The sequence below is a fragment of the Balaenoptera acutorostrata genome, chromosome 7 (assembly GCF_949987535.1).
Source record: "Balaenoptera acutorostrata chromosome 7, mBalAcu1.1, whole genome shotgun sequence".
In the NCBI taxonomy this organism is placed as follows: domain Eukaryota; kingdom Metazoa; phylum Chordata; class Mammalia; order Artiodactyla; family Balaenopteridae; genus Balaenoptera; species Balaenoptera acutorostrata.
The window spans coordinates 30451800-30477972 of record NC_080070.1 but is presented as its reverse complement, the minus strand read 5'-3'; the positions used below and the strand labels follow the sequence as shown (position 1 = coordinate 30477972).

At 37.0% G+C, this 26173-nt stretch overlaps 1 protein-coding gene across 2 annotated transcripts in view; it reads left to right on the top strand.

Annotated features, from left to right (window-relative positions):
- Positions 1-26173, top strand: part of CPED1 (cadherin like and PC-esterase domain containing 1) — a 291359-nt gene that overhangs the window by 128471 nt on the left and 136715 nt on the right. For both annotated transcript variants that reach the window (XM_057550402.1, XM_007177252.3), the window contains exons 10-15: positions 652-756; positions 2658-2827; positions 6469-6539; positions 8008-8058; positions 12328-12514; positions 13540-13708. In XM_057550402.1, coding sequence (XP_057406385.1) covers positions 652-756; positions 2658-2827; positions 6469-6539; positions 8008-8058; positions 12328-12514; positions 13540-13708 — 753 coding nt within the window. The remainder of the gene's footprint in view (positions 1-651; positions 757-2657; positions 2828-6468; positions 6540-8007; positions 8059-12327; positions 12515-13539; positions 13709-26173) is intronic.

Here is a 26173-nt window from a genome sequence, read left to right as displayed (position 1 = left end):
ATTGGAAAATTTGGAAAAGTAGAATGTGAAGGGTCTCACCAACAAGCAACGCTCTACAGAGAGATGGTTTTGAGAGAGATGACATTATAGACTGCTGTTTCCCTATGATTTTATTGATTCCTTCCTAGAGTTCCCTGTTTCCCTTCCTTAGTGAGTGGATTGCCATTAAAACCATTAGAACCATTTGACCCAGAGGGAATGGTAATATGTGTATCTTTTGCTCTAAGGGATGCATTATAATGAAAAATGAATGTGAGGAAAATGGGGGGGTGAGTCTGTTTACTAGAATCCGTGAAACTCCAAAATAGTGATGTCCCATACGTGAGGTTCACGTGTGAATTTGCTGCTCTGATCTTCTGTACCCTGAAGACTAAAAAAGGACTTTTCCTGCATTTCCAAACTGTCACACTCATTCTGTCCTTCTGGGCCCAATTTCCCAACCTTACTACCAAAGTGTTACTGAGCTATTTCAACCATGAAGTTTTCTTATATTCTGACATCATTTTGGCAAGTTACAGTTATTATGTATTATTTAGAATTAATTAGCCCAGCTGTTTATAGAGTTCAAAATTTGGTTCTTGAATTGTGTTAAACATGGTTTGACTTTGTAGCAATTGCTTAAGAGTTGTGTTTTTTTCTCCCCTATTATAGGGTGAAAACTATCAAAAAGAACTAAATCAATGCCTATCTTTAGAGGAGATTAACTCAATTATGACTTTCATAAAGGAACTCAGGAGTTTGGGACAATTCCAACTGGTAAAACAAAAGTGACCTTTGATTCCTCTTGATTACTGAGATTACAGTAGATCAGCCATAAGAGACTTGATTTTGACTTAAAACTAGGTGAAGATATTTCTTTAAGGAATAGAAATCTTTGTAAGCTTCTTCTTTTCAGAGATATAAATATTAAGATGAGCAGAATGCATATTCTTTAAGAGTTTGCAGATAATACATGACTTACTAAAGGTGAAAGAATATGGAATTAGTATAGCTGGCAGGAATTGATAGTTCTTAAAGGGAAAATGCTAACATTTTTCCAGAAAAGTTTGCTTTTAGCTTTGGGACATATACATGTAACCAAAATTTCCTTCTGCTTATTATGCCCTTTTTCATTTGTGTAAAAGTAAATATTACTTAATAGAACAATAATATTTTTTAAAACTACCTAAATCTTTTTTTTTTTTTTTTTTTTTTAATTAATTTATTTATTTTTGGCTGTGCTGGGTCTTCGGTTCGTGCGAGGGCTTTCTCTAGTTGCGGCAAGTGGGGGCCACTGTTCATCGCGGTGCGGGGACCGCTCTTCATCGCGGTGCGCGGGCCTTTCACTATCGCGGCCCCTCCCGTTGCGGGGCACAGGCTCCAGACGCGCAGGCTCAGCAGCTGTGGCTCACGGGCCCAGCCGCTCCGTGGCATGTGGGATCCTCCCAGACCAGGGCTCGAACCCGTGTCTCCTGCACCAGCAGGCAGACTCTCAACCACTGCGCCACCAGGGAAGCCCAAAACTACCTAAATCTTAATTTGTTGTAACTCTATAGCAAAATCCAAAGAAAGAAAATGTAAATAATTATAATAACTTTTACTGGTTTCAGCCAAAAAATATAAATGGCATTTATTTTGTTTTCTATGTATTTTCCTGGATTCTGTTAAGTTATTGATCAATATCAAAGGATAATTTATTACATATACATGTGCATGCTCAGTACTTGCTTTGTTTCTAGTTCTGCCCTTATATAGGTAAATTACATTGGATTCATATTTTTCTACCTAAGATTTGTTTATACAAAATATCTCTTTAAAATAGCATTTTAAAAAGTCTACTAATAATTTATTATTAATCTGTTTGAATAAAATATTTATTTTTTACTTTAAAAAATCTGTGTATTCAGATGCTAATTGTATGAGTTATAACCAACTTACTAAATTAATTAGTGAAGGTTTGACACTTGTTTTTATAATTTAGCTCCATATTTTAGAGGGTTCAAAGTAAGCTTATTACTCCAAAGATAACATAATTGATGCGTTATTTTAATTAATTTAAATATAGTAAGTATTACGTTCATGACAGTTTGGGTCAATACTATGCAAAGATAATCAGAGACCTAGCTTCATCCTTCGTCCGTCAATATCTTCAATTTAAGGTATTGTGAAAGTAAAGAACATCTCTTGGCACAATGTGAAGAATAGAAGAATTATTTTGTAGGAGAAAGGGCAAACACTAATTTCCTGACTCTCAGAGTAGAAAGAGGATAACCATAGTTTTATTTTGGGTAGGATTAATATCTCTCACCCTGACATTTGTAAGACACTTGTAACCCAAGAGGATCTCTCCTCATTTTTCCTGCTACCTGACTCACTCTGTTATTCAGCTGTTTTCAGGTATCTATAGAAAGCAGATATCCATTTCCTTTCAATGAAAAGAGAAATAAAATTCACCCCTTTTGAAAGTATAAACATCAGCAAAATTAGTTCCTTATAAAAAGTGGCATTTACCTTGACAGCAACACAGAAAATTAAATTATGGTACAGATAATGGATTTTAAATAAATATCTGATTTTTAAAATATCTGAATAAATAAATATAAGGCCTTTCCTAGTAATACTACATTTTATTTTCCATAACTTATTCTGATATTCTGCTTTCGAATATTCCTTCTCAGCTCTTCCCGTCTACTACTCCTGGGTTTCAAGCTTTGATGCGTGAATTTTATGATATGGCAAATCCTGTGGGGAAACCTGGTTCCATCCTGACCCAATACTGGTCTCTTTTAAATGTATTTGAACAATTTCAGCTCCTGAATAAAAAGGCACAGCCACACCCGCTGGAATGGTAAGAGAGCCACAAATTTGAATTGTGCAACTCCAAAAATCTCTAAAGATTGATTTCAAAAGGCATTGCCTACATTAAAGAAAGCAACAAAAAGAAGTGTGTCCAAAAATTCATGCTCTGGAAAATAAGCTTCTTTAAAACATTGAAACCATAATGATTCTAGTGGTCTTCAAACACTGTAACAAAAATATATCCAACAGTTTTTCAAACCATCAGGACTTGACTCCATTCAAAAGTCATGTTTAAAATTAAAAGTTTCAAGCTAGTTGCATCCTGTGATATATATCCTTGAATTACGGGAGCATCAGACAGAAAGAATTAGGTGAGATTTGTTTTATGAACCATCAGTCAGAGTGGAGCCCAAGACGGTATGAGCATTCATTTGGAGTTTTTGAGGCATGACTTTATTCTAGGCAAAACCTATCCAAATTTATAAATATGTCTGTCTCTACCGCAAGATTAGAACTTTTTTTTAGAAGATGGAATCTCAGAGAGAAGCATTCGGCCAGGAGACAAGGTCCTTGGCCTCCTCTGTCCACTTCCATTCTAAAGAGGGGTAGTAATGAGTGAATAAGAGGGTTGCTGGGCCAGTGAACATAGTAACACCCCCAGTTGCCAGGGGAAGGGGCAGTGCCTATGGTGCCAGCTAAGTCTGCTTCCCTTTTATATGATAGGATTAAGTGAGTATTTGACTTGTCTATTGCCAGGAAAACAAGTAAACCTAACCTCCTAAGGGAATGAAAGCCTAGATGGCCGTGCATGGTCATCAGTGTCTCTGAAGTTACCCTCACGAACGGCCTCAATTCTACTGACTTGTCCTTCATTTCCTTCTGCCTCAGGAGACAGTGAAAACAGTCCTATAAGAAACTTTGTTTTAATAGTTCAAAAATACAAATAATCACATATTCAAAGAATTCACAGGACATCTCCCAGGACCAGAACTCACTTTAATTGCCACATCTTTATGCAGTCGGCCTTATTCCCTCAATACTCCAAAATAATAGGATTGATAGAAGGTTTTGTTTGTTTGTTTGAAAATTAGGTTTTAAATAATACAGCCTACTGTCCCTTTGTTTGTTCTTTGCACTCACTCAATCCAAGACTGTCTCTTTTGCCGTTGTCGATGAGGGAAGAGCAGACTTGATTTACCAAGGAGTCTATTTAAGTATGGTTTTTAACTTTGGGTAAGTTCCCTTGAGATATGCAAACTTTGGAAAGTTTATTCCCGAAATTTGTCTCAAGGTCCACATTTGTTATAAGGTTAAGCAATTGACTTAAATTCAGAATATTGAATTTAAGCCTAATTCTAACCCTAACTGATTCCTTCCAACAATGAAATTTACTAAAGGTCAGTGTTAAATATAGTTAGAAAAAGTCAGGACCTTTTTGAATCAGACAGACTTGGATTCAAAAATCCCAACTCTAGAGTTTATTAATTACAGCAGGTAAGGTTTTCCTCTGAGTCTCAGTTTCCATACCTGTAAAATATGGATTATACCACCTACCAAGTATTGTTTCAAGATTGCATAAGATAACCACCATCATGTACTGCATAGTGTGTGGTGTGCTGCAGAGCAGATAGGTAGTAAATATTAATATACTTTCAGTTTCCTGTTGCTGTACCATCCAAAAGTCACTTCAGCATCGACAAATGGGGTATATATTTTTCTTTCATTTATAGGAAAATCAAGATAAGTATGAAAGCTTTATCTAAGTTAACACTAAGATAAGTAAACTTGAAGTCTTTATCAAGAAGCAATTACATAAATTGTTTCTGGAACATTTTAAGAAAGAATACTCAATTCTAATTATCTTCAAGTTTACCAGTGAGTGTATATATATTTAATTATCATTCATGCTGTATTACACGGAGGATGCATATGATACACATTTTCCAGATGAGGAAACTGAGGTGCTGAGAAGATGGGTTATTTGCTCAAGCCACGCAGCTACTTGAGTTGAAGATCACGTGTAGTCATTCATAATTGCCCTTATCTTCACAATGGTCATCTCCAGTTTTTCATACCAAAAAAGCCAATTTTACATACCTGTACTATCTGTGGGGTTTAATGCCTTCCTCCACCCTTTTAAATAAAGACCATCTGCTTATAGCAACAAGGTGAGGAGAAATAAAGTCAAAAAAGCAACATTTAGAAAAAGTGACACTTATGTCTGTGCCCTGAGGCTCAGAATCCAGAGGTCCCAACAGACTTAGTGGAAATCTGAACAGAATGAAAACACTAAAATCAGTGTGTGTGTACTCTCTGCTGATTTTCACTTTACTGGAAATAAAGTAGCAAGTGTAATTTGCTCTAATCACATGCTTTCCATGAAAATACACATTTTCAAAACAAATAAGTTATTCACAAAATTACACAAGAAATCACTTGTGGGATGAGTTAACATACAAAGCATCCCGTTCCATTAAGGTAGTAACATTTCTAAGATTCAGTTTACATGCATTTCAGGGTTGTATCTTTTATGAGCTTTGCTTAGAGTGTTTACTTCATATGAAATCAGAGTTGTTGTTTTTTTTACCTTGGCCTGGCACTCAAACTTCAAGTAAACGTATCTCACCCCATGCTTGCTTTATCTATTTCTTCATTCCTCGGAGGAGGAAAGTATTTTAAAGTCCTAGACATCATAATTTTTCACCCCTGATTACATCATTGCATATACTAAAGGGAAAAAAAGACTTTAAAAATAAAACTGCAATAAAATTATCACACCTTCCAACGTTAACTATAGTTTTAGTTCCTTGATGCTTCTTAATTTCCTATCTGATGTTTATATTTTAAGGGAATTGGAAATGCCTTATTCATCTCTACTAGTACAGTACAATATCTGGAACAATAAATCTTTATAAAATGTAATTTAACACAGAGCGTTTGATTGAATCTTCATAGCATCCCTGTGAAGTAAGGCCAGTATTGTTATCTCTGTTTCTCTGGAGTAGAAATGCAGCCTCACAACCCAGCACAGTAAAGTCAAGTCACATCCTGTCCAGTATTCTCTATCATCAGGACCAGCAATTTTTCTGTCTGCAACTTAGATTACTTTGGTCCCAAATTTGAGGATTTAAAGGCCAATCTGGCTGAGCATTTAGTTATACAACAGAAAAATGAGGCAAACACACCAAGATATAACTAACCCTTAAAATTCATTCCTGTTCATCAGAGTTTAAGGATAGAATCCTTGGCAGGACAGGTCACTTTCTGCATGGTACGCTTCAATTTCTTAGATTATATGGATGTTCTTCTCAGTCTGTGTCTCAGAGTTTCCAAGGCTTCTTGCTTCAAGACTTTGTAATTTTAGCCAAACAGATTCCAATAGGAATGTGTGTTTCTGAATCACTTCTGTTGGACCTGGGCTATCAGAGATTGTTCCCTTTTGGACCAAAGAGTGACTTTTTGCCCTGGTTTTCTTCAAATGTGCTTCTGCTGATTAGAGATGATGAGATTTCCAACCACCTCACTTGAGACAAGATTGCCAGTTTTGAGGAATGAAATCCAGAAAGTTTTCCTTTGTGTTCATCAAAATAACTGTGCTCACACACAGGAAAAAAGATAGTGTGTTAGATGTAATTTCCATGAATTTTGTTCAGTGCATTGATCCAGAGTTGTTTGATATTGCATTCACAGGAATTCTTTTGCAGAGGATGAGAACATGAAAAAACCACAAGTACCAGTTAATGCAATTGAAAATAAAAAAGGTAAAGGATGTAGTCCCACTTCTTTCTACATGAGAAACAAGTATTGTGTGGCCAAAAACATAAAAAATGTTTAGCTTTATTAGCAATCAGAAATGAAAATTAAACTGGAAAATGCTGTTTTCCCTCAAATTTGGAAAGATTTTTCCTCTTAAAGATAATAGAATTGGGAAGAGTGTAGGAAAATGAGTATTCTCATGTTGCTGGTGGGTGTATAAATTAGAACAATCTTTCTTAAGGGGCCATTTAACAACATGTAAGAAAAGCTTTAAAAGTTATTCTTACGTACCAGAAATTTCACTTCCAGATATTCATTTTAAGGAAATAATTAAGAATGTACACAAAAATTTAATTACATAAATTACTAATAAATGAAAAAAATAACAACTACCATTATTGCAATAATAGTGGATTGGATTAAGCTGTAGTCATCCAATAAATTACTATAAAGCCATTCTAATATTGTGGGAAAATAGTTATACATGAAAGATGTTTAAGATATATTATTAAATGAAACAATTGGCTACAAGCAATATGGACCTTAAGGAGAATTAATGGCGATTTTGATTTTCTCTCTTAAGCTTATGTCAATTTTCAGTTTTTTTCCTTCTAAAGAACATCTGAGCTTTATGTCACATGAAAAGGAAATGTTTCTAATTTTCAGAAGAAAAAATGAAAAGAAGTACATGTGTCTACATTTTTTTAAAAAAATCGAAGTTTTCCTACTACAAATCAAGGTTTAATCCAATGTAGTGGTTCTGGGTGTGTGGCCCCTGAACCAACAACATCAGCACCATCTGGGAAGCTTGGAAAATTCAGATCTACTGAATCAGAATCTCTGGGTGTAAGGCCCAGTGTTCTTTATTTCAACAAGCCCTTCAGATGATTCTGAGGCATGCTAAAGTTTGATAATAAAATGAATCAATAAGGTCAGGGAAGAACTGATGTTAAACTGCTGTTCTGATCGTCTTTCTCTCTCCCACCATTTTTTTCTTCTCTAAATGATTTCTTTAAGCACTCTGTTTTTATTCACTCATTTGTCCCATTGGTATTTAGTAAGGAGTTTTTTAGATAAATGTTTGGTTGAATTTAGAAACAAAGTAAATATCAGTGGAACCAACTGGATGGAATTTATGTAATTCTAATGATTTGAGAAATTATAGCCATAAGATCATAGAACTGGAGGAATTCTGATAGATCAACTTCAAGCAATAGATGGCATTTAGACCATTCATTTTTCTCCCTTAATATTTTCTTATTTGAAATAATCATTTTTCTGCAATTTGAACCAAATAGCTTCTTTTGTTTTACTGTAGCTTTCAGTTTAACTTAGAAGTGCTTTCTGATGTAATAAAAATTAAATAATAAAATATGTGTTTTATTAAATTATCCTGAGTTTCAGATACCTGAATATGTATTCTTTTTATTTTGATTAATAGTTTCATTTTTTAATTTACATTTCTTTTTTTAGCTGCAGTTCCACAAATTATTAATGAAACCAAAGAAATACATTGCATTAATGGTGAGTTCCAATGAAAGTGCTTCAGAATCATAATCAACAGTTAGGTTGAATAAATCGTCATATTGGGGCATCTTTAGGCTGATAATGTATTTTATGTAAATTTTCAGAAGTTATGAGATTTCTGAATGAGTTCATATTTGCTACTTTTGTATAAAAAGATTTTTAATTTTCCATTTTTGAAAATGAAATATTATGTTTTTGTATTTAAAGACAGTAACTTGTTTAAAGACAGTAACTTCCAAACTTATTTTGAGGGGCCCTAATGGTGCTAATGCTTTGCCTTAGGGACTCTCAAATGGAAGAGCTTGGCATCTCCTCTATATATTGATTTTTAGGACTCTCACCACCCAACAGTGATCCTTTTCTCCCAGATTGTTGATATAATGGATAGTACTTGATTTGAGTTTTCTTTATAACAATTGAGAGTTTTTAAGCCAAATTTCAATTTCTTTTCTTAAAATTCATGAATTTTTTTTACCAAGGTATAATCAATAATATAAATACATATATAATAGTAATACATTGTAAGTATTATATAGATTTTTAAAATTTTAAATAATTTTCTTCACTCTGGTCAGTATTATTCCAGTGGTCTTGCAAATATATCATTCTAGGGAATCTTACTGACTTTTCCAAGATCACAGTGCTATTAAATGCATGAGCTGGATCATGAAACTGGGTCTTCAGATTCTTTGTCCAAGGCTCATGTATTATCTTAATATCCTATAATAATATGATGGAAGCATAAGAATTCTATTTATCAGGTTTGTTTTTTGGCAGTGTATACCTTTTTAACATATATGTGTGTGTGTGTGTGTATATATATATATATATATATATATATATATATATAATTGATGCTGAAACATACACAGAAAATTTAGCCTTTCACAAAAAAATCTATTCTGATAAAACATTAAATGTGAAAACAATAAAATTTATGGATTAAGATCTAATTTATGATAAATATAAGTCTTCTAATTTAATAAATCTAATTTGTGTCTTCTAAAATGCAATTTAATTCATTCACTGTGTTTTAACACTATCATTAAAATCACAATAGGCTGAGAGGTGATACAATAATGTGGTTTAATAGAATCAACAAAATACATCCAATTAAAAATAATAGCATTTTGAATAAAGTACTGCTAATCAGGAAAAAGTAACAGATATACTTACACCATTCCCTCTCTGCATTTATCATCCAATCTCCCACTTCTAGAAAAATACATGCTACTCAGTTCTCTTGGGAGACTGGTACCCAGTGTGTGGTGAGAAAAGGACTAATTTTGAGAAAACTAGGAGCAAGATTAGAATGAACATTTGTTGAGGGTCTAGTGTGCCAGGCTCTGGGTTAGATCAGGAAAGCCACTTCACCTCTTTGGTCTTTTGTTTTCTCATTTATAAGAGGAACGATTGTACAAATTAATCTCTTTTTTTTTTTTTTAGTTTTCAGGTAGCATAGGGTAGAGGATACAAACACGTTAAATAAGCTCTTCAACTTTGTTCATATTTTTATGTTGATTAAAAACTAGTCCTACCTGGGTCTTCAAAATTAATCTTCCTATTTTTATGGTAAAAGATTTTAAAAAATAACTCGATGCCTTAGAACAAGTGGGATCATCTTTCAGTGTCTAGGCTGTTTTTGTGTTTAATATGAGTTATGATTATCCCTCAAGAGGGCAACAAAATTCTGCGGTTAAAAGAAATCCATTAAAAGCAACCAAGACTTCAAACAGCTTTCCCATATATACGTGCCAAATACGTTAAGCAGCCTGCTACCACCTTACCTCACAGTGGGTTCTCTGCAGAGCTAAGGTAAGCTGGCCTGAGACAAGTTGGGACTGGACTGGGAAAGATGCCAAGGAAACATCAGGTGTTTGTAGGCAGCGCCACTGATGATTCAGTTGAAGATGATGTCAGGACAAAATCAGCTTTCAAGCAGGGGTCTAGGATGCAGTACATAAGCCAGAGGTGAAGAGTTTCTGATGAAACCAAAAACAAGCACTTGCTAAAATCTTGCTGAAGAGAATGATTACACATTTTCTTTCATTTAGGGCTGAGTTTCAGTGTTGTAATGGGCAGGTCTCATTGAAAATGTTCACTATTAAGTGAAAGTATAAACTGCAAGGAAATTAACTCTCAGTGACTATTTTATAAAAATATATAAAGTTAAAGTATCAGTACATTTCCTATTATTACTATTTTGGAAAAAACCTTCCACCTTGTTATTCATCTAACTGGTTCTGAGCATAAAAGTGTAGCGCACGTATTTATATTCCCTTTCTGCCTAAGAAATGGTGCTTTTGAAAGCACATTCCATATCCCTGAACTCCAACTTGTTTAAAGTGTTAGATTGGGTTCACAGTCTCCATTTGAATCAGATCTCATGACCAAAAATAACCTGTTTTTACTGTACTTACCTCAGTGCCTTGAACATAGACTATGCCAGAAAAAAAAAATATTTCATGAAAAAATGAATGTGTTATTAATAAGTGGTTGAATTCAAATGAAAAGCTATGGTCCTTTTCAAGATTAAATCTAATAATACAGTCTCACCCTTATTCTTTCATTTGTTCTCTTATATTATAAAAAATTTTAGGAGCTGGTAGGATTATTGAAATTATAGATGAAGTCCACCTACATCTGTCACCCAGATAGAATCTTTCGTAACAAGTAAAATCAATCAAGCAGATATTTACCTAATTCACTGAGTTATTCAACCAAATTGACTAATTTTTATTGACTTTTCCCTGCAATGAAATTACAATATATCTATTGTATTATTATTGTTCCTAATTTGTACCAGAGTAGTTTTTTCTTTGACCAGCTGAGAAAAGTATCCTAGAATGTGGGTCAGAAATACACACATTTATTCACTTTCATTATTTTAGGGCACGATGGGTATTAAGCTGACACCTAGTCCTCAGAACTAGAATGAAACACCTATAAAGTTGGTGGTATTCATTGCCATGGATTTGGTGATGCATCTGTCTCCATGTCCGGCAAAGAAATATAAAACTTTTGGTATTGAATCACAAAGTCCAGGATGTGATGGGAGATGGGAAGGAGAACCAAGGAAGTGGTTATGAGATGCCTTGTAAGCTTTATTGGGAGCTTGGCCTAGATTCTGGAGGTGATGAGAAACTGTTAAAGAACTGAAGCCAAATCCTCAGATTTGATTTTAGAAAAATCGTTGTGATAGCTCTATAACAATAGAGGAAGAGACAGCAGTTAACAGGATAATCGACTTTTCTTTAAGTGCAGGTGTATAGCTTCCTGTGGCAAATCTGGTGTTATCTTTTTGTCGCTGTGTTAAACATCATTGAACATCTTATTTAAAGGCAACAGAAGACATTTTCATTTTACTGGTTTTTATAGAATTTCCTATGTTTACCTTTACTGGAATTTTGTTGACTATTGAAAAGTATTTCTGGCACAAAATACTTGTGAATATTTCTTTGAAAAACATTTGCTTTTGAGTAATTTGTTTATTTCAAATATGAACACAAATTAGTTTAGCAATGGCTGGTGTATGTGCCTGGAAATATGTTTTTAGTTTTTTCTCACTAAAATACTTTTGCAAAAAATTGAGTTATCAAATAGAAACACTTTTTTTTAAATGGCTTAGAATCAATCATATGAAATAATATGCTAGGTTCTGTAACAGCGTTGAGCAGAAGATAGCATTTCCTTCTTATACTTTAGGGTACTTTCTTAGGTTAAGGTGGCCGGAATATAGAGGGGGTCTCATGTTCTTGTGTCTGAGTGTTTGGCATGATATTGGATTTAATGTTCTTTGCTTCACCCTCCTGACTGTAAGCTACATATCAATCCAATGGCAGTTTAATGACACTTCCCATCAAGAAATTTTCCTTATTCCCTGCTGGTATCCTTCTGTCACCACCCCACAGAGTCATCTCCCCTCCATTTACACAGTTGCTTGATATATGCAGTAAATGTTACGAAATGTTATCAATCCACTGGAGAGACATTTTCTGACCTTCTGTGCCTTTAAACTTTTAAAGGCTGAGCAAAAAATATCAACTAAAGTCAACAACTGTTATATGAGGCAAGGTCTACAAAATTTGGCAAACAGAAAACCCAGCTGAAGCCACAAATAAACTATGACCAGAGGACCAAATGGAAAATCAGCAGTGATCACTAAAGTTATTCAAAAGGATTTTAAAAACCTTAATCATATGTGATTTTTAAACATTTATCCATGCCACAGGTGTGTTTCTGTCATTGTTTTGTTTTTTTAAACAGATAAAGATGCACAATGTCATATCAAGCAGATCTTCACACATCCGCATTTGGAACTAAATCCTGAATTTAACTCAAAGATCAAAGATTATTACTCTGAAGTCCCATTTGATGTGGTAACGCTGAAAATTGGAGCAGAGACTTCTAAGTGTCAGTGCAAGGTGTACCTGCAGGAACGGGCAGGACCAAGGTATGAAGGAGCTGACAGGGGCTGAGGGGAGACATCATAGCGGGAAGCACACCTTGGAAGCAACCTTTGAAGATGGTTCAGAAAACCTGCGGCACAAGATCTGTTGGAGGGATTGCCAGGGTGTGAAATCCCTCTGCTTTACAGGTGCCATGTGGTTTAAAAGAACACATGAGTGCTCTGCTGATCTAGTAACAATCTTTGTGTTTAATCTTTATAACAATGTTGTAACAAGAGAGGATCTTGTGGTATGAAAAGTATTAAAGAGGACTCATTTGGGGAAAATTGAGTTTATTGTTACCTTCATGTGTTTAGGTAGTTGAAGAGTTCATCCTTCTGAACAGTAGCCTCCTCTACCCCAACCCAACTCCTCATTTTTTTGAAGATTCAGGTGTTAATTACTTAATAAACATGTTTAAAAGAACACATGAGTGCTCTAAGACTTTGTGGACATAGTAACACTAACTTTCTTAGTCTCATGGGATTTTTTTCTGTTGACTCTTTTGAGAGTCATCAACTCTTTGGTTTATAATTTGAACAGAAGATAGAATTTTATGACATGCTATGTCCATGGCAAGAAATATACTCATTTTCCTATGTTGTAGGGAAAGAAATGCACCCAGCATTGCTGAGAGCTCAGAAAGTGTAATAGAAAGGAAATAGGATTCAAGTCAGGCCAACCTGGGTCCCAACCCTGACCCTACCATACTCTACTATATTTAAAACGGGGACTATCATAGTTTTTGTATGGAGTTGTGAGTATTAAATGGGATAATGTATGACCCTGACAGGTGGTTAATAATATTAGTCCCCTTCCCTGTAATTGATAGGGGACATGACTTGCTCTGCAAGATAACTCTTGGTATACCAAAGCACAATGAAACATAAGTTAAAATAGTTTTTTCACATTTTAGGTTTCTTATGAAATGGTGCAGATCTTATCTGTTTTTAATGAAAATTGTATACATTTAATAAATATTGATGTATGAATCAATTTGGGTTGTCTCTCTCTCTCATTCTCTCTCCAGCTTTGCCAACTACCCTCTGGGCTTAGGGATGAACAAAATCTCAATGCTTGTGGTGGATGAATCTCCAGTCCAAGGTGAGACCCTGATCACATACAAACTCACCATCTATAGAGAAGACCGTCCAAGTCTGCCTTTGTTTGAGGACTTCACAGCATGCGGTTTTGTGCAGGTAAGTGAATTTTACATTTGCACATGGGTTGAATTGGGAGTGATCCTTTAACCCAGGTGAAAAAGGCCAAATGAAAATTATTAGAAAAAAGTGGATGCTTTCAAATCCAAATAATTGTGGTCTCATTTCAAAAAAGAGTACCAGCCAGGTATCTAAGATACCTTTTTGTGAGTGATTTTCTTTTAAGTGTGGTGGCTATTCCCTGCACTTATAGTGTGCAGTGGATTTATTGTGGTTAATATTGAAAAAAAAGTCTGAGTACTCGCACTTAGTTATGAAATTGCTTTTACATTTCCTGTTTAAATTGTGCTGTGTTTCTTGGATTTGTCCCTGGAACTACTTTGAAATTTTAAACTAGATTCAGTGGAGTTTGTTTTAAAGAATAAGAGGAAAATTTATGAAACTATTTTACAAAAAGGATACCAGATGAACGAAATTAAATTTCCTTGGGTAGATACATTTTGCCTTCACTTCTTGTACCTTAATCATTTCTAAAGTTTGCAGTTGCTCCAGTGAGCAACACATACCATTCTGTAGCCCTGTTGATTTTGGAGGAGGGTGAACATTACCCAGAGACTTTGTCTTATTTGGTGGTTCTTTCTTCTGTGTTTTCATTTTTTAGGAGTCTGTGTATAACCTTCTATATTTGCCTACATCATACACCCTGGCTAAAAGTGATTCCAGGGAAGTAGTAATTGATACTCTTACCATATCTACTAATCCACTTAGACAGAATAATTGCACCTATGTCGTGTCTCAGTGATTGATATGCTAGTGGGAGCATGAACCACAGACGGTTAATAAAAGAGAGAAATGGCTGACTGGGCCTCAGTGAGTAGGATGGATACCATGTTTTCTTAAATGTAGTGGCCATATAGAGTGTTCTCTCCCCTCTATGCACCACCACCACAATATCATCTCTTCTCAAGAATTTAAGACTATTTTGTAAGGGTACTCATTGCTGAGATTTTTATTTTTCAAGAAAATATACACCTGTGATTTATGAACTACCACCAACTCAAAGGGAATTTCACAGTGGTGTATAGATTGGTCTAAAGCAGGACAGAATCATTATTCTTAAAGATATTAGTAGGTGTACTTAAAAAAAAGGAGGGGGAGACCTTCAAGATGGCGGAGGAGGAAGACGTGGAGATCACCTTCCTCCCCACAAATACATCAGAAATACATCTACATGTGGAACAACTCCTACACAACACCTACTGAACGCTGGCAGAAGACCTCAGACCTCCCAAAAGGCAAGAAACTCCCCACGTACCTGGGTAGGGCAAAAGAAAAAAGAAAAAACAGAGACAAAAGAATAGGGACGGGACCTGCACCAGTGGGAGGGAGCTGTGAAGGAGGAAAGGTTTCCACACACTAGGAAGCCCCTTCACTGGCGGAGACGGGGGTGGCAGAGGGGGGAGCTTCGGAGCCACGGAGGAGAGCGCAACCACAGGGGTGTGGAGGGCAAAGTGGAGAGATTCCCGCACAGAGGATCAGTGCCGACCAGCACTCACCAGCCCGAGAGGCTTGTCTGCTCACCCGCCAGGGCGGGCGGGGGCTGGGAGCTGAGGCTCGGGCTTCGGAGTTCGTATCCCAGGGAGAGGACTGGGGTTGGCTGTGTGAACAGAGCCTGAAGGGGCTAGTGTGCCACAGCTAGCCGGGAGGGAGTCTGGGAAAAAGTCTGGACCTGCCTAAGAGGCAAGAGACCATTGTTTCGGGCGCGCGAGGAGAGGGGATTCAGAGCACCGCCTAAACGAGCTCCAGAGACGGGCACGAGCCACGGCTATCAGCGCGGACCCCAGAGACGGGCATGAGATGCTAAAGCTGCTGCTGCAGCCACCAAGAAGCCTGTGTGCAAGCACAGGTCACTCTCCACACCTCCCCTCCCAGGAGCCTGTGCAGCCCGCCACTGCCGGGGTCCCGTGATCCAGGGACAACTTCCCCAGGAGAACGCACAGTGTGCCTCAGGCTGGTGCAATGTCACGCTGGCCTCTGCTGCCGCAGGCTTGCCCCGCATCCGTACCCCTCCCTCCCCCTGGCCTGAGTGAGCCAGAGCCCCCGAATCAGCTGCTCCTTTAACCCTGTCCTGTCTGAGCGAAGAACAGACGCCCTCAGGCGAACTACACGCAGAGGCAGGTCCAAATCCAAAGCTGAATCCCGGGAGCTGTGCGAACAAAGAAGAGAAAGGGAAACCTCTCCCAGCAGCCTCAGGAGCAGCGGATTAAATCTCCACAATCAACTTGATGTACCCTGCATCTGTGGAATACCTGAATAGACAACAAATCATCCTAAAATTGAGGCAGTGGACTTTGGGAGCAGCTGTAGACTTGGGGTTTGCTGTATGCGACTGACTGGTTTCTGGTTTTATGTTTATCTTAGTTTAGTATTTAGAGTTTATTATCATTGGTAGATTTGTTTATTGATTTGGTTGCTCTCTTCCTTTTTTTCTTTATATATATATAGATATATATATATATTTTTCCTTTTTCTCTTTTTGTGAGTTTGAATGTGTATGCTACTTTGTGTGATTTTGTCTGTATAGCTTTGCTTTTACCATTTGACCTAGGATCTGTCTGTCCGTTTTTTGTTTTTGTTTTTTTTAATACAGTTTTTAGCGCTTGTTATTGGTGGATTTGTTTTTTGGTTTCGTTGCTCTCTTCTTTCTTTCTTTTTTTTTTCTTTTTTTCTTTTTAATTTTTTAAATTTTTACTAATTTTTTATTTTAATAACTTTATTTTATTTTATTTTTTCTTTCTTTCCTTCTTTTTTTCTCCCTTTTCTTCTGAGCTGTGTGGCTGACAGGGTCTTGGTGCTCTAGCCGGGTGTCAGGCTCGTGCCTCTGAGGTGGGAGAGCCGAGTTCAGGACACTGGTCCACCAGAGACCTCCCAGTTCCATGTAATATCAAATGGCAAAAGCTCTCCCAGAGATCTCCATCTCAACGCAAAGACCCAGCTACACTCAACGACCAGCAAGCTACAGTGCTGGACACCCTATGCCAAACAACTAGCAAGACAGGAACACAACCCCACCCATTAGCAGAGAGGCTGGCTAAAATCATAATAAGGTCACAGACACCCCAAAACACACCACCGGATGCGGTCATGCCCACCAGAAAGACAAGATCCAGCCTCATCCACCAGAACACAGGCATCAGTCCCCTCCACCAGGAAGCCTACACAAGCCACTGAACCAACCTTACCCACTGGGGGCAGACACCAAAAACAACAGGAACTACAAACTTGCAGCCTGCGAAAAGGAGACCCCAAACACAGCAAGTTAAGCCAAATGAGAAGACAGAGAAACACACAGCAGATGAAGGAGCAAGGTAAAACTCCACCAGACCAAACAAATGAAGAGAAAATACGCAGTCTACGTGAAACAGAATTCAGAGTAATGATAGTAAAGATGATCCAAAATCTTGGAAATAGAATGTAGAAAATACAAGAAATGTTTAACAAGGACCTAGAAGAACTAAAGAGCAAGCGAACAGTGATGAACAACACAATAAATGAAATTAGAAATTCTCTAGAAGGAATCAATAGCAGAATAACTGAGGCAGAAGAACAGATAAGTGACCTGGAGGATAAAATAGTGGAAATAACTACTGCAGAGCAGAATAAAGAAAAAAGAATGAAAGGAATTGAGGATAGTCTCAGAGACCTCTGGGACAGCATTGAACGCACCAACGTTCTAATTTTAAGGGTCCCAGAAGAAGAAGAGAAAAAGAAAGGGACTGAGAAAATATTTGAAGAGATTATAGTTGAAAACTTCCCTAATATGGGAAAGGAAATAGTTAATCAAGTCCAGGAAGCGCAGAGAGTCCCATACTGGATAAATCCAAGGAGAAAACGCCAAGACACATATTAATCAAACTATCAAAAATTAAGTACAAAGAAATAATATTAAAAGCAGCAAGGGAAAAGCAACAAATAACATACAAGGGAATCCCCATAAAGTTAACAGCTGATCTTTCAGCAGAAACTCTGCAAGCCAGAAGGTAGTGGCAGGACATATTTAAATTGATGAAAGGGAAAAGGTTACAACCAAGATTATTCTGCCCAGCAAGGATCTCATTCAGATTCCACGGAGAAATTAAAACCCTTACAGACAAGCAAAAGCTAAGAGTATTCAGCACCACCAAACCAGCTTTACAACAAAGGTTAAAGGAACTTCTCGAGGCAGGAAACACAAGAGAAGGAAAAGACCTACAATAACAAACCCAAAACAATTAAGAAAATGGTAATAGGAACATACATATCGATAATTACCTTACATGTAAATGGATTAAATGCTCCAACCAAAAGACACAGACTGGCTGAATGGATACAAAAACAAGACCCGTATACATGCTGTCTCCAACCGACCCGTTTCAGACCGAGGGACACATACAGACAAAGTGAAGGGATGGAAAAAGATATTCCATGCAAATGTAAAACAAAAGAAAGCTGGAGTAGCAATTCTCATATCAGACAAAATAGACTTTAAAATAAAGACTATTACAGGAGACAAAGAAAGACACTACATAATGAGCAAGGAATCAATCCACGAAGAAGATATAACAATTGTAAGTATTTATGCACCCAACATAGGAGCACCTCAATACATAAGGCAAATGCTAACAGCCATAAAAGGGGAAATCGACAGTAACACAATCATAGTAGGGGACTTTAACAGCCCACTTTCACCAATGGACAGATCATCCAAAATGAAAATAAATAAGGAAACACAAGCTTTAAATGATACATTAAATAAGATGGACTTAATTGATATTTATAGCACATTCCATCCAGAAACAACAGAATACACTTTCTTCTCAAGTGCTCATGGAACATTCTCCAGGATAGATCATATCTTGGGTCACAAATCAAGCCTTGGTAAATTTAAGAAAATTGAAATCGTATCAGTTATCTTTTCCAACCACAATGCTGAGACGAGATATCAATTACAGGACAAAAAAAAATGTAAAAACTACAAACACATGGAAGCTAAACAGTACACTACTTCATAACCAAGAGATCACTGAAGAAATCAAAGAGGAAATAAAAACATACCTAGAGACAAATGACAATGAAAACACAATGACCCAAAACCTACGGGATGCAGCAAAAGCAGTTCTAAGAGGGAAGTTTATAGCAATGCAATCCTACCTCAAGAAACAAGAAACATCTCAAATAAACAACCTAACCTTACACCTAAAGCAATTAGAGAAAGAAGAACAAAAAAACCCCAAAGTTAGCCGAAGAAAAGAAATCATAAAGATCAGATCAGAAATAAATGAAAAAGAAATGAAGGAAATGATAGCAAAGATCAGTAAAAATAAAGCTGTTTCTTTGAGAAGATAAACACAATTGATAAACCATTAGGCAGACTCATCAAGAAAAAAAGGGAGAAGACTCAAATCAATAGAATTAGAAATTAAAAAGGAAAAGTAACAACTGACACTGCAGAAATGCAAAGGATCATGAGACTTCTACAAACAATTCTATGCCAATAAAATGGACAACCTGGAAGAAATGGACAAATTCTTAGAAAAGCACAACCTTCCAAGACTGAACCAGGAAGAAATAGAAAATATAAACAGACCAATCACAAGCACTGAAATTGAGACTGTGATTAAAAATCCTCCAACAAACAAAAACCCAGGACCAGATGGCTTCACAGGCAAATTTTATCAAACATTTAGAGAAGAGCTAACACCTATCCTTCTCAAACTCTTACAAAATATAGCAGAGGGAGGAACACTCCCAAACTCAATCTACAAGGCCACCATCACCCTGATACCAAAACCAGACAAAGATGTCAGAAAGAAAGAAAATACAGGCCAATATTACTGATGAACATAGATGTAAAAATCCTCAACAAAATACTAGCAAACCGAATCCAAGAGCACATTAAAGGGATCATACACCATGATCAAGTGGGGTTTATCCCAGGAATGCAAGGATTCTTCAATACATGGAAATCAATCAATATGATAAACCATATTAGCAAATTGAAAGAGAAGAACCATATGATCATCTCAATAGATGCAGAAAACGCTTTTGACAAAATTCAACACCTATTTATGATAAAAACCCTCCAGAAAGTAGGCATAGAGGGAACCTACCTCAACATACTAAAGGCCATATATGACAAACCCACAGCCAACATCGTTCTCAATGGTGAAAAACTGAAACCATTTCCTATAAGATGAGGAACAAAACAACGTTGTCCACTCTCACCACTGTTAATCAACATAGTGTTGGAAGTTTTAGCCTCAGTGATCAGAGAAGAAAAAGAAATAAAAGGAATCCAAATTGGAAAAGAAGAAGTAAAACTGTCACTGTTTGCAGATGACATGATACTGTACATAGAGAATCTTAAAGACTCTACCAGAAAACTAGTAGAGCTAATCAATGAATTTGGTAAAGTAGCAGGATACAAAATTAATGCACTGAAATCTCTTGCATTCCTATACACTAATGATGAAAAATCTGAAAGAGAAATTAAGGAAACACTCCCATTTACTATTGCAACAAAAAGAATAAACTAGCTAGGAATAAACCTACCTAAGGAGACAAAAGACCTGTATGCAGAAAACTATAAGTCACTGATGAAAAAAATTAAAGATGATACAAACAGATAGAGAGATATACCATTATCTTGGATTGGAAGAATCAACATTGTGAAAATGACTATACTCCCCAAAGCAATCTACAGATTCAAGGCAATCCCTATCAAACTATCAATGGCATTTTTCACAGAACTAGAACAAAAAATTTCACAATTTGGAAACACAAAAGGCCCCGAATAGCCAAAGCAATCTTGAGAAAGAAAAACAGAGCTGCAGGAATCAGGATCACGGACTTCAGACTTTACTACAAAGCTACAGTAATCAAGACAGTATGGTACTGGCACAAAAACAGAAATATAGATCAATGGAACATAATAGAAAGCCCAGAGATAAACTCATGCACACATGGTCACCTTATTTTTGATAAAGGATGCAAAAATATACAATGGAGAAAAGACAGCCTCTTCAATAAGTGGTGCTGGGAAAACTGGACAACTACATCTAAAAGAATGAAACTAGAACACTCTCTAGCACCATACAGAAAAATAAACTCAAAATGGATTAAAGACCTAAATGTAAGGCCAGACATTATAAAACTCTTAGAGGAAAACATAGGAAGAACACTCTATGGCATAAATCACAGCAAGATCCTTTTCGACCCACCTTCTAGGGAAATGGAAATAAAAACAAAAATAAACAAATGGGATCTAATGAAACTTCAAAGCTTTTGGACAGCAAAAGAAACCATAAACAAGACAAAAAGACAACCCTCAGAATGGGAGAAAATATTTGCAAATGAAGCAACTGACAAAGGATTAATCTCCAAAATTTACAAGCAGCTCATGCAGCTCAATATCCAAAAAACAAACAACCGAATCCAAAAATGGGCAGAAGACCTAAATAGACATTTCTCCAAAGATGATATACAGATAGCCAAGAAACACATGAAAGAAAGCTCAACATCATTAATCATTAGAGAAATGCAAATCAAAACTACAATGAGGTATCACCTCACACCAGTCAGAATGACCATCATCAAAAAATCTACAAACAATAAATACTGGAGAGGGTGTGGAGAAAAGGGAACCCTCCTGCACTGTTGGTGGGAATGTAAATTGATACAGCCTCTATGGAGAACAGTATGGAGGTTCCTTAAAAACTAAAAATAGAGCTACCATATGACCCAGCAATCCCACTACTGGGCATATACCCTGAGAAAACCATAATTCAAAAAGAGTCATGTACCACAATGTTCATTGCAGCATTATTTACAATAGCCAGGACATGGAAGCAACCTAAGTGTCCATCGACAGATGAATGGATAAAGAAGATGTGGCACATATATACAACGGAATATTACTCAGCCATAAAAAGAAACAAAATTGAGTTATTTGTAGTGAGGTGGATGGACCTAGAGACTGTCATACAGAGTGAAGTAAGTCAGAAAGAGAAAAACCAATACTGTATGCTAACACATATATATGGAATCTAAAAAATAAAAAAAGGTTCTGAAGAACCTAGGGGCAGGACATGAATAAAGACGCAGACATAGAGAATGGACTTGAGGACATGGGGAGGGGGAAGGGTAAGCTGGGACGAAGTGAGAGAGTGGCATGGACTTATATACACTACCAAATGTAAAATAGATAGCTAGTGGGAAGCAGCCACATAGCACAGGGAGATCAGCTCAGTGCTTTGTGACCACCTAGAGGAGTGGGATAGGGAGGGTGGGAGGGAGATGCAAGAGGGAGGGGATATGGGGATATATGTATATGTATAGCTGATTCACTTTGTTATAAAGCAGAAACTAACACACCATTGTAAAGCAATTATACTCCAATAAAGATGTTAAAAAAAAAAGATAGCAAAGAGTAGTGTTGTATGGTTATGAAGCAATGGATTAAACAAAATTAAGTAGGTTTCTTTACTGTAGGACTTCTTTGAACGTTTCAGATACTTATTTAAATGGTGGGCTTTCAAAAGAAGAATATGTAGTGTCCAGCATTTCCAAACTTATTGGACATCTTTTTAATGGAGTACCTGTTGATATTCTTCTGTGGAACACAGTTGGGGAAACAGGGGTCTAGACTATGGAGAAGACTTCAAGATTATGTTCCTCTCAGTTATCCACTTTTCAGTTTGCTTTCTTAGGGTTGCTATACCTCAGTCTTTTTCCAAGCTGGAAAACAAATTATAGAGCCACACCAAAAATGTTCATGATGGAGGGAACCAAAACCTAGAGGGAGGTGTGTTTTTGTCTAAGTGTGTGTATGCAGTGTGTGTGTAGTTATTTCCAAACTAAATATTCTCACCTTTAGTGTGTGACTATGTTTTTCCATTTTTCTTTTTCTGACTCTAATATTTTATATAGAAACTAACTCTTAAAATAAATCATCTTTGAGGGAAAGCTAAGAGTATGAATGATTTTTTCCAGAATATTTATGGTTACCAACAACAATTATTTTTACTTCAAAAAGCACCATAGATTTAATTTTAATGTAGATTTGAATTTTTAAAAGTCTCTATGGGTAACTACCCTTTTACTGGTCAGTAAACTTGACTTTTATATGGAGTAAATATATAATGAAAATTACAAAGTAAAGCAAAATTTCTACATTAGGGCATGAAAGAATGTATTTTTACTTTTCACTTTTCATGTTAGGTTTGTGCTATTGAATTTTTGCTGTATCTTTTGAAATGTAATTGTGTTACCCACAATTATTGGCATAGCTGTATATTTTGTTTCCACTCTAAACTTAAACATGGTAAGTGACTCATTCATTATTCTGCTATATGCAAAACCCATTTAAAATTTTTTAAATTTCTAAGTGTTCATAAAAGTGTAAAATCCTTATGCTGGATCTTTTAACACTGACATTCATTTCAGGAATATATATTCCTACCTGGCTGTCATTTGAAGAGACCTTTGTACATTTAATTGTAATTATATACATGATAAATATCTAGAGAGGTGTCAGTAGGAATGGAGATGATACCATGAGTAGAAAGGGACGTTGCAGAGGTGGAATCTGCAGGATTTGCCCACTTGTCTCTGATTTATCCTTTCTTTGTCCTTCTTATGACACTATTCTGGTTCAGTTCTTGTTACTTGTTGACTCAAATACTAAAATAATCCCCAGCTTTGTTTCCCTGTATCTGTCTGACTCTTTTCCAGTTCAGTTTTGCAAGCTTGATCTTGATCAACTTAAAGCGCACTCTGTCATAGGCTTTGCCAAAAATGCTCCAAGCTCTCCCTCTGATGGTCATTCACTTCTCTCATGTTGGTCCATATGTTTTTTCAGCCTCATGTCTCATTGTTTGTCAGTGTATTTTATGCTTCTGCTAACCTGGCTTATTTACCCTTCCCCAGACATGCTTCTCAATCCTGTGACACTGTCTGGGGCCGTCCCTTCCACTGGAAACTAAAATGAGTTTATTTGATGTCGCGCCAGAAGCTGTAACTTGAATTTAGGTGTAGGAGTTTTGATCCAAGTTGTATAAAAAAGAGTTCTTTAAAGGTCCAAACTGCTCCCAAATAGGTATTATTGACTATCATTTACTATGTGCCAGGCTCTGTCGTGAATGCTTTAGATTTAGTTATAGTCTGTTTAATCCTTACAGCATCCTTATAGATTGAATTCTGCTCTTAGCCCTCGGTTTCAGAGGAGAAACCCCAAAGATCAGAGGGGTTAAAGAAATTGCCCAAGGTCACATAGCTAGTGAGTGGCAAGGCTTGGATTCAGATCCAGTTGTGCCTAGTTCCAAAGTCCATGTTGTATCACGTTGCCTCCTGGCTCCCTCACGGGTGGGGACTTTTCTGTGCCAGGAAGTATTCAAGCATCAATTGGAAATCCATCTCTCAAGGAACAGATGAGGAACTGGATGAGATGATTTTTAAGTTTCCTTGACATTAATAAAATAAGTCTCATTGACCCTTGGTGTATTGCAAAGTCCTGTGATTAAAGTACACTGCTGCTGAGGTGGCCTTGTGCCAGGGTGGGCTGGCTTGGTGGGGTTGGGGTGTGGGACCTGCAGGAAGAGGAGTGGCCCCAGTCCTTGCCCTTGCCTGCCTGCTCGGCTCTGGGCTCTGCAACTGCAGGCCGCCACGTCTTCCACTGAGGAGCGGACCTGCCCCTATGGACTCCAGTGAGGATCCGGACCCCTGGAGCTTGCCGTCCCCGATTGCCTGATTCCAGTTGTCTAGTCAAGTATGCTTTAGGCTCCACTAACATTGGCAGGAACCTTCCTCCTGAGCCCAAAGAGAAAGAATAAACTAGCGAAGCAGGTGCTTCTGTCCTCCAGACAGTGGTATTGGCCTAGTCTGCTGGCAGGAAGAACCGCCCTTTGGAGGATGGTGGGGAGAAGCCCCCTTCACACAAACCAGGGATCCTTAGGTGGGGTGAGTGAGGGCAAAAGCCTGGCAGCCGGACTGCTGGGTGACCCTTTGGTCTGTTGGTGCTATCTGATATTTTCTTTAGAGTTTGCAACTCCGCGTGAACTAGGGAAAAAATGGTCAAGAAAAGTTGCCAGAAAATTATGAGGCTGAGATGGAAAGGCACTTACTTTACAAGAAGAAGATTAACCCAATGGCCAAGAAGCATATGAAAAGATGCTCAATTCCATCAACCATCAGGGAAATGCAAGTTAAAATGACAATGAGATACCACTACCAACCCACCACAATGAAAAACACTAAAAGGACTGACAATACAAAGTGTTGCAGAGGACGTGGAGCAAGCTTTCGTTCATACGCTGCTGGGGGGAAGTGTCAAATGTTGGCCCATTTTGGAAAAAGTTGCCAGTATTAGTATAGCTAACATATAGCTAACATCCTATGACACAGCAATCCTGCTAACTGCGTACGCAAGATAAACTAAGTCATAGGTCCATCAAAAGATATATCCAAGAAATCTTTTTTTTTTTTTTAACTTTTAAAGCATTTTATTTTATAGAGCAGTTTTAAGTTTACAGTAAATGAGAAGAAGGTACAGAGATTACCCATATACACCCAGCCCCACATATACCTAGCCTCTCATTATCAACATCACTCATCAGAATGGTACATTTTTTACCGGGGATGAACCTACATTGGCGCATCATAATCACCCAAAGTCCGTAGCTACCTTAGGGTTTACTCCTTGTGTTATACGTTCTGTGGGTTGGGACAAATGTATAATGACATGGATCCAACATTATAAAATCATACAAAGTATTTTCACTGCCCTGAAAATCTTCTGTGCTCCACCTATTCATCTCTCCCACTGCCTGCCAACCCCTGGCAGCTACTGATTTTTTTTCATTGTCTCCACAGCTTTAGCTGTTTTAGAATGTCATACAGTTGGGATCATACAGTATGTAGCTTCTCAGGTTGGCTTCTTTCACTTAGTGATGCATTTAAGTTTCCTCCACATCTTTTCATGGCTTGATAGCTCTTTTCATTTAAGCACAAGAAATCTTCATATCAGTTGTATAAAATCTAAAAGCTGCTTATAAAATCTAAAAGCTGGAAAAAGTTCAATAAGAAAAGAGATAAACAAATTCAATGTAATACTGTTGAGACATTTAAAAATAAATGAACTATTGATACACACAAACATGGGTAAATCTCCAAAACATTATGTCGAGAAAAAGCAGCCAGACATAAAAAGACATACTATAATTCATTTATTTTTTTTTTTATTTTTATTTTTTCAAACATCTTTATTGAAGTATAATTGCCTTACAATAGTGTGTTAGCATCTGCTTTATAACAAAGTGAATCTGTTATACATATACAATATGTTCCCATTTCTCTTCCCTCTTGCATCTCCCTCCCTCCCACCCTCCCCATCCCACCCCTCTAGGTGGTCACAAAGCACCGAGCTGATCTCCCTGTGCTATGCGGCTGCTTCCCACTAGCTATCTAGTT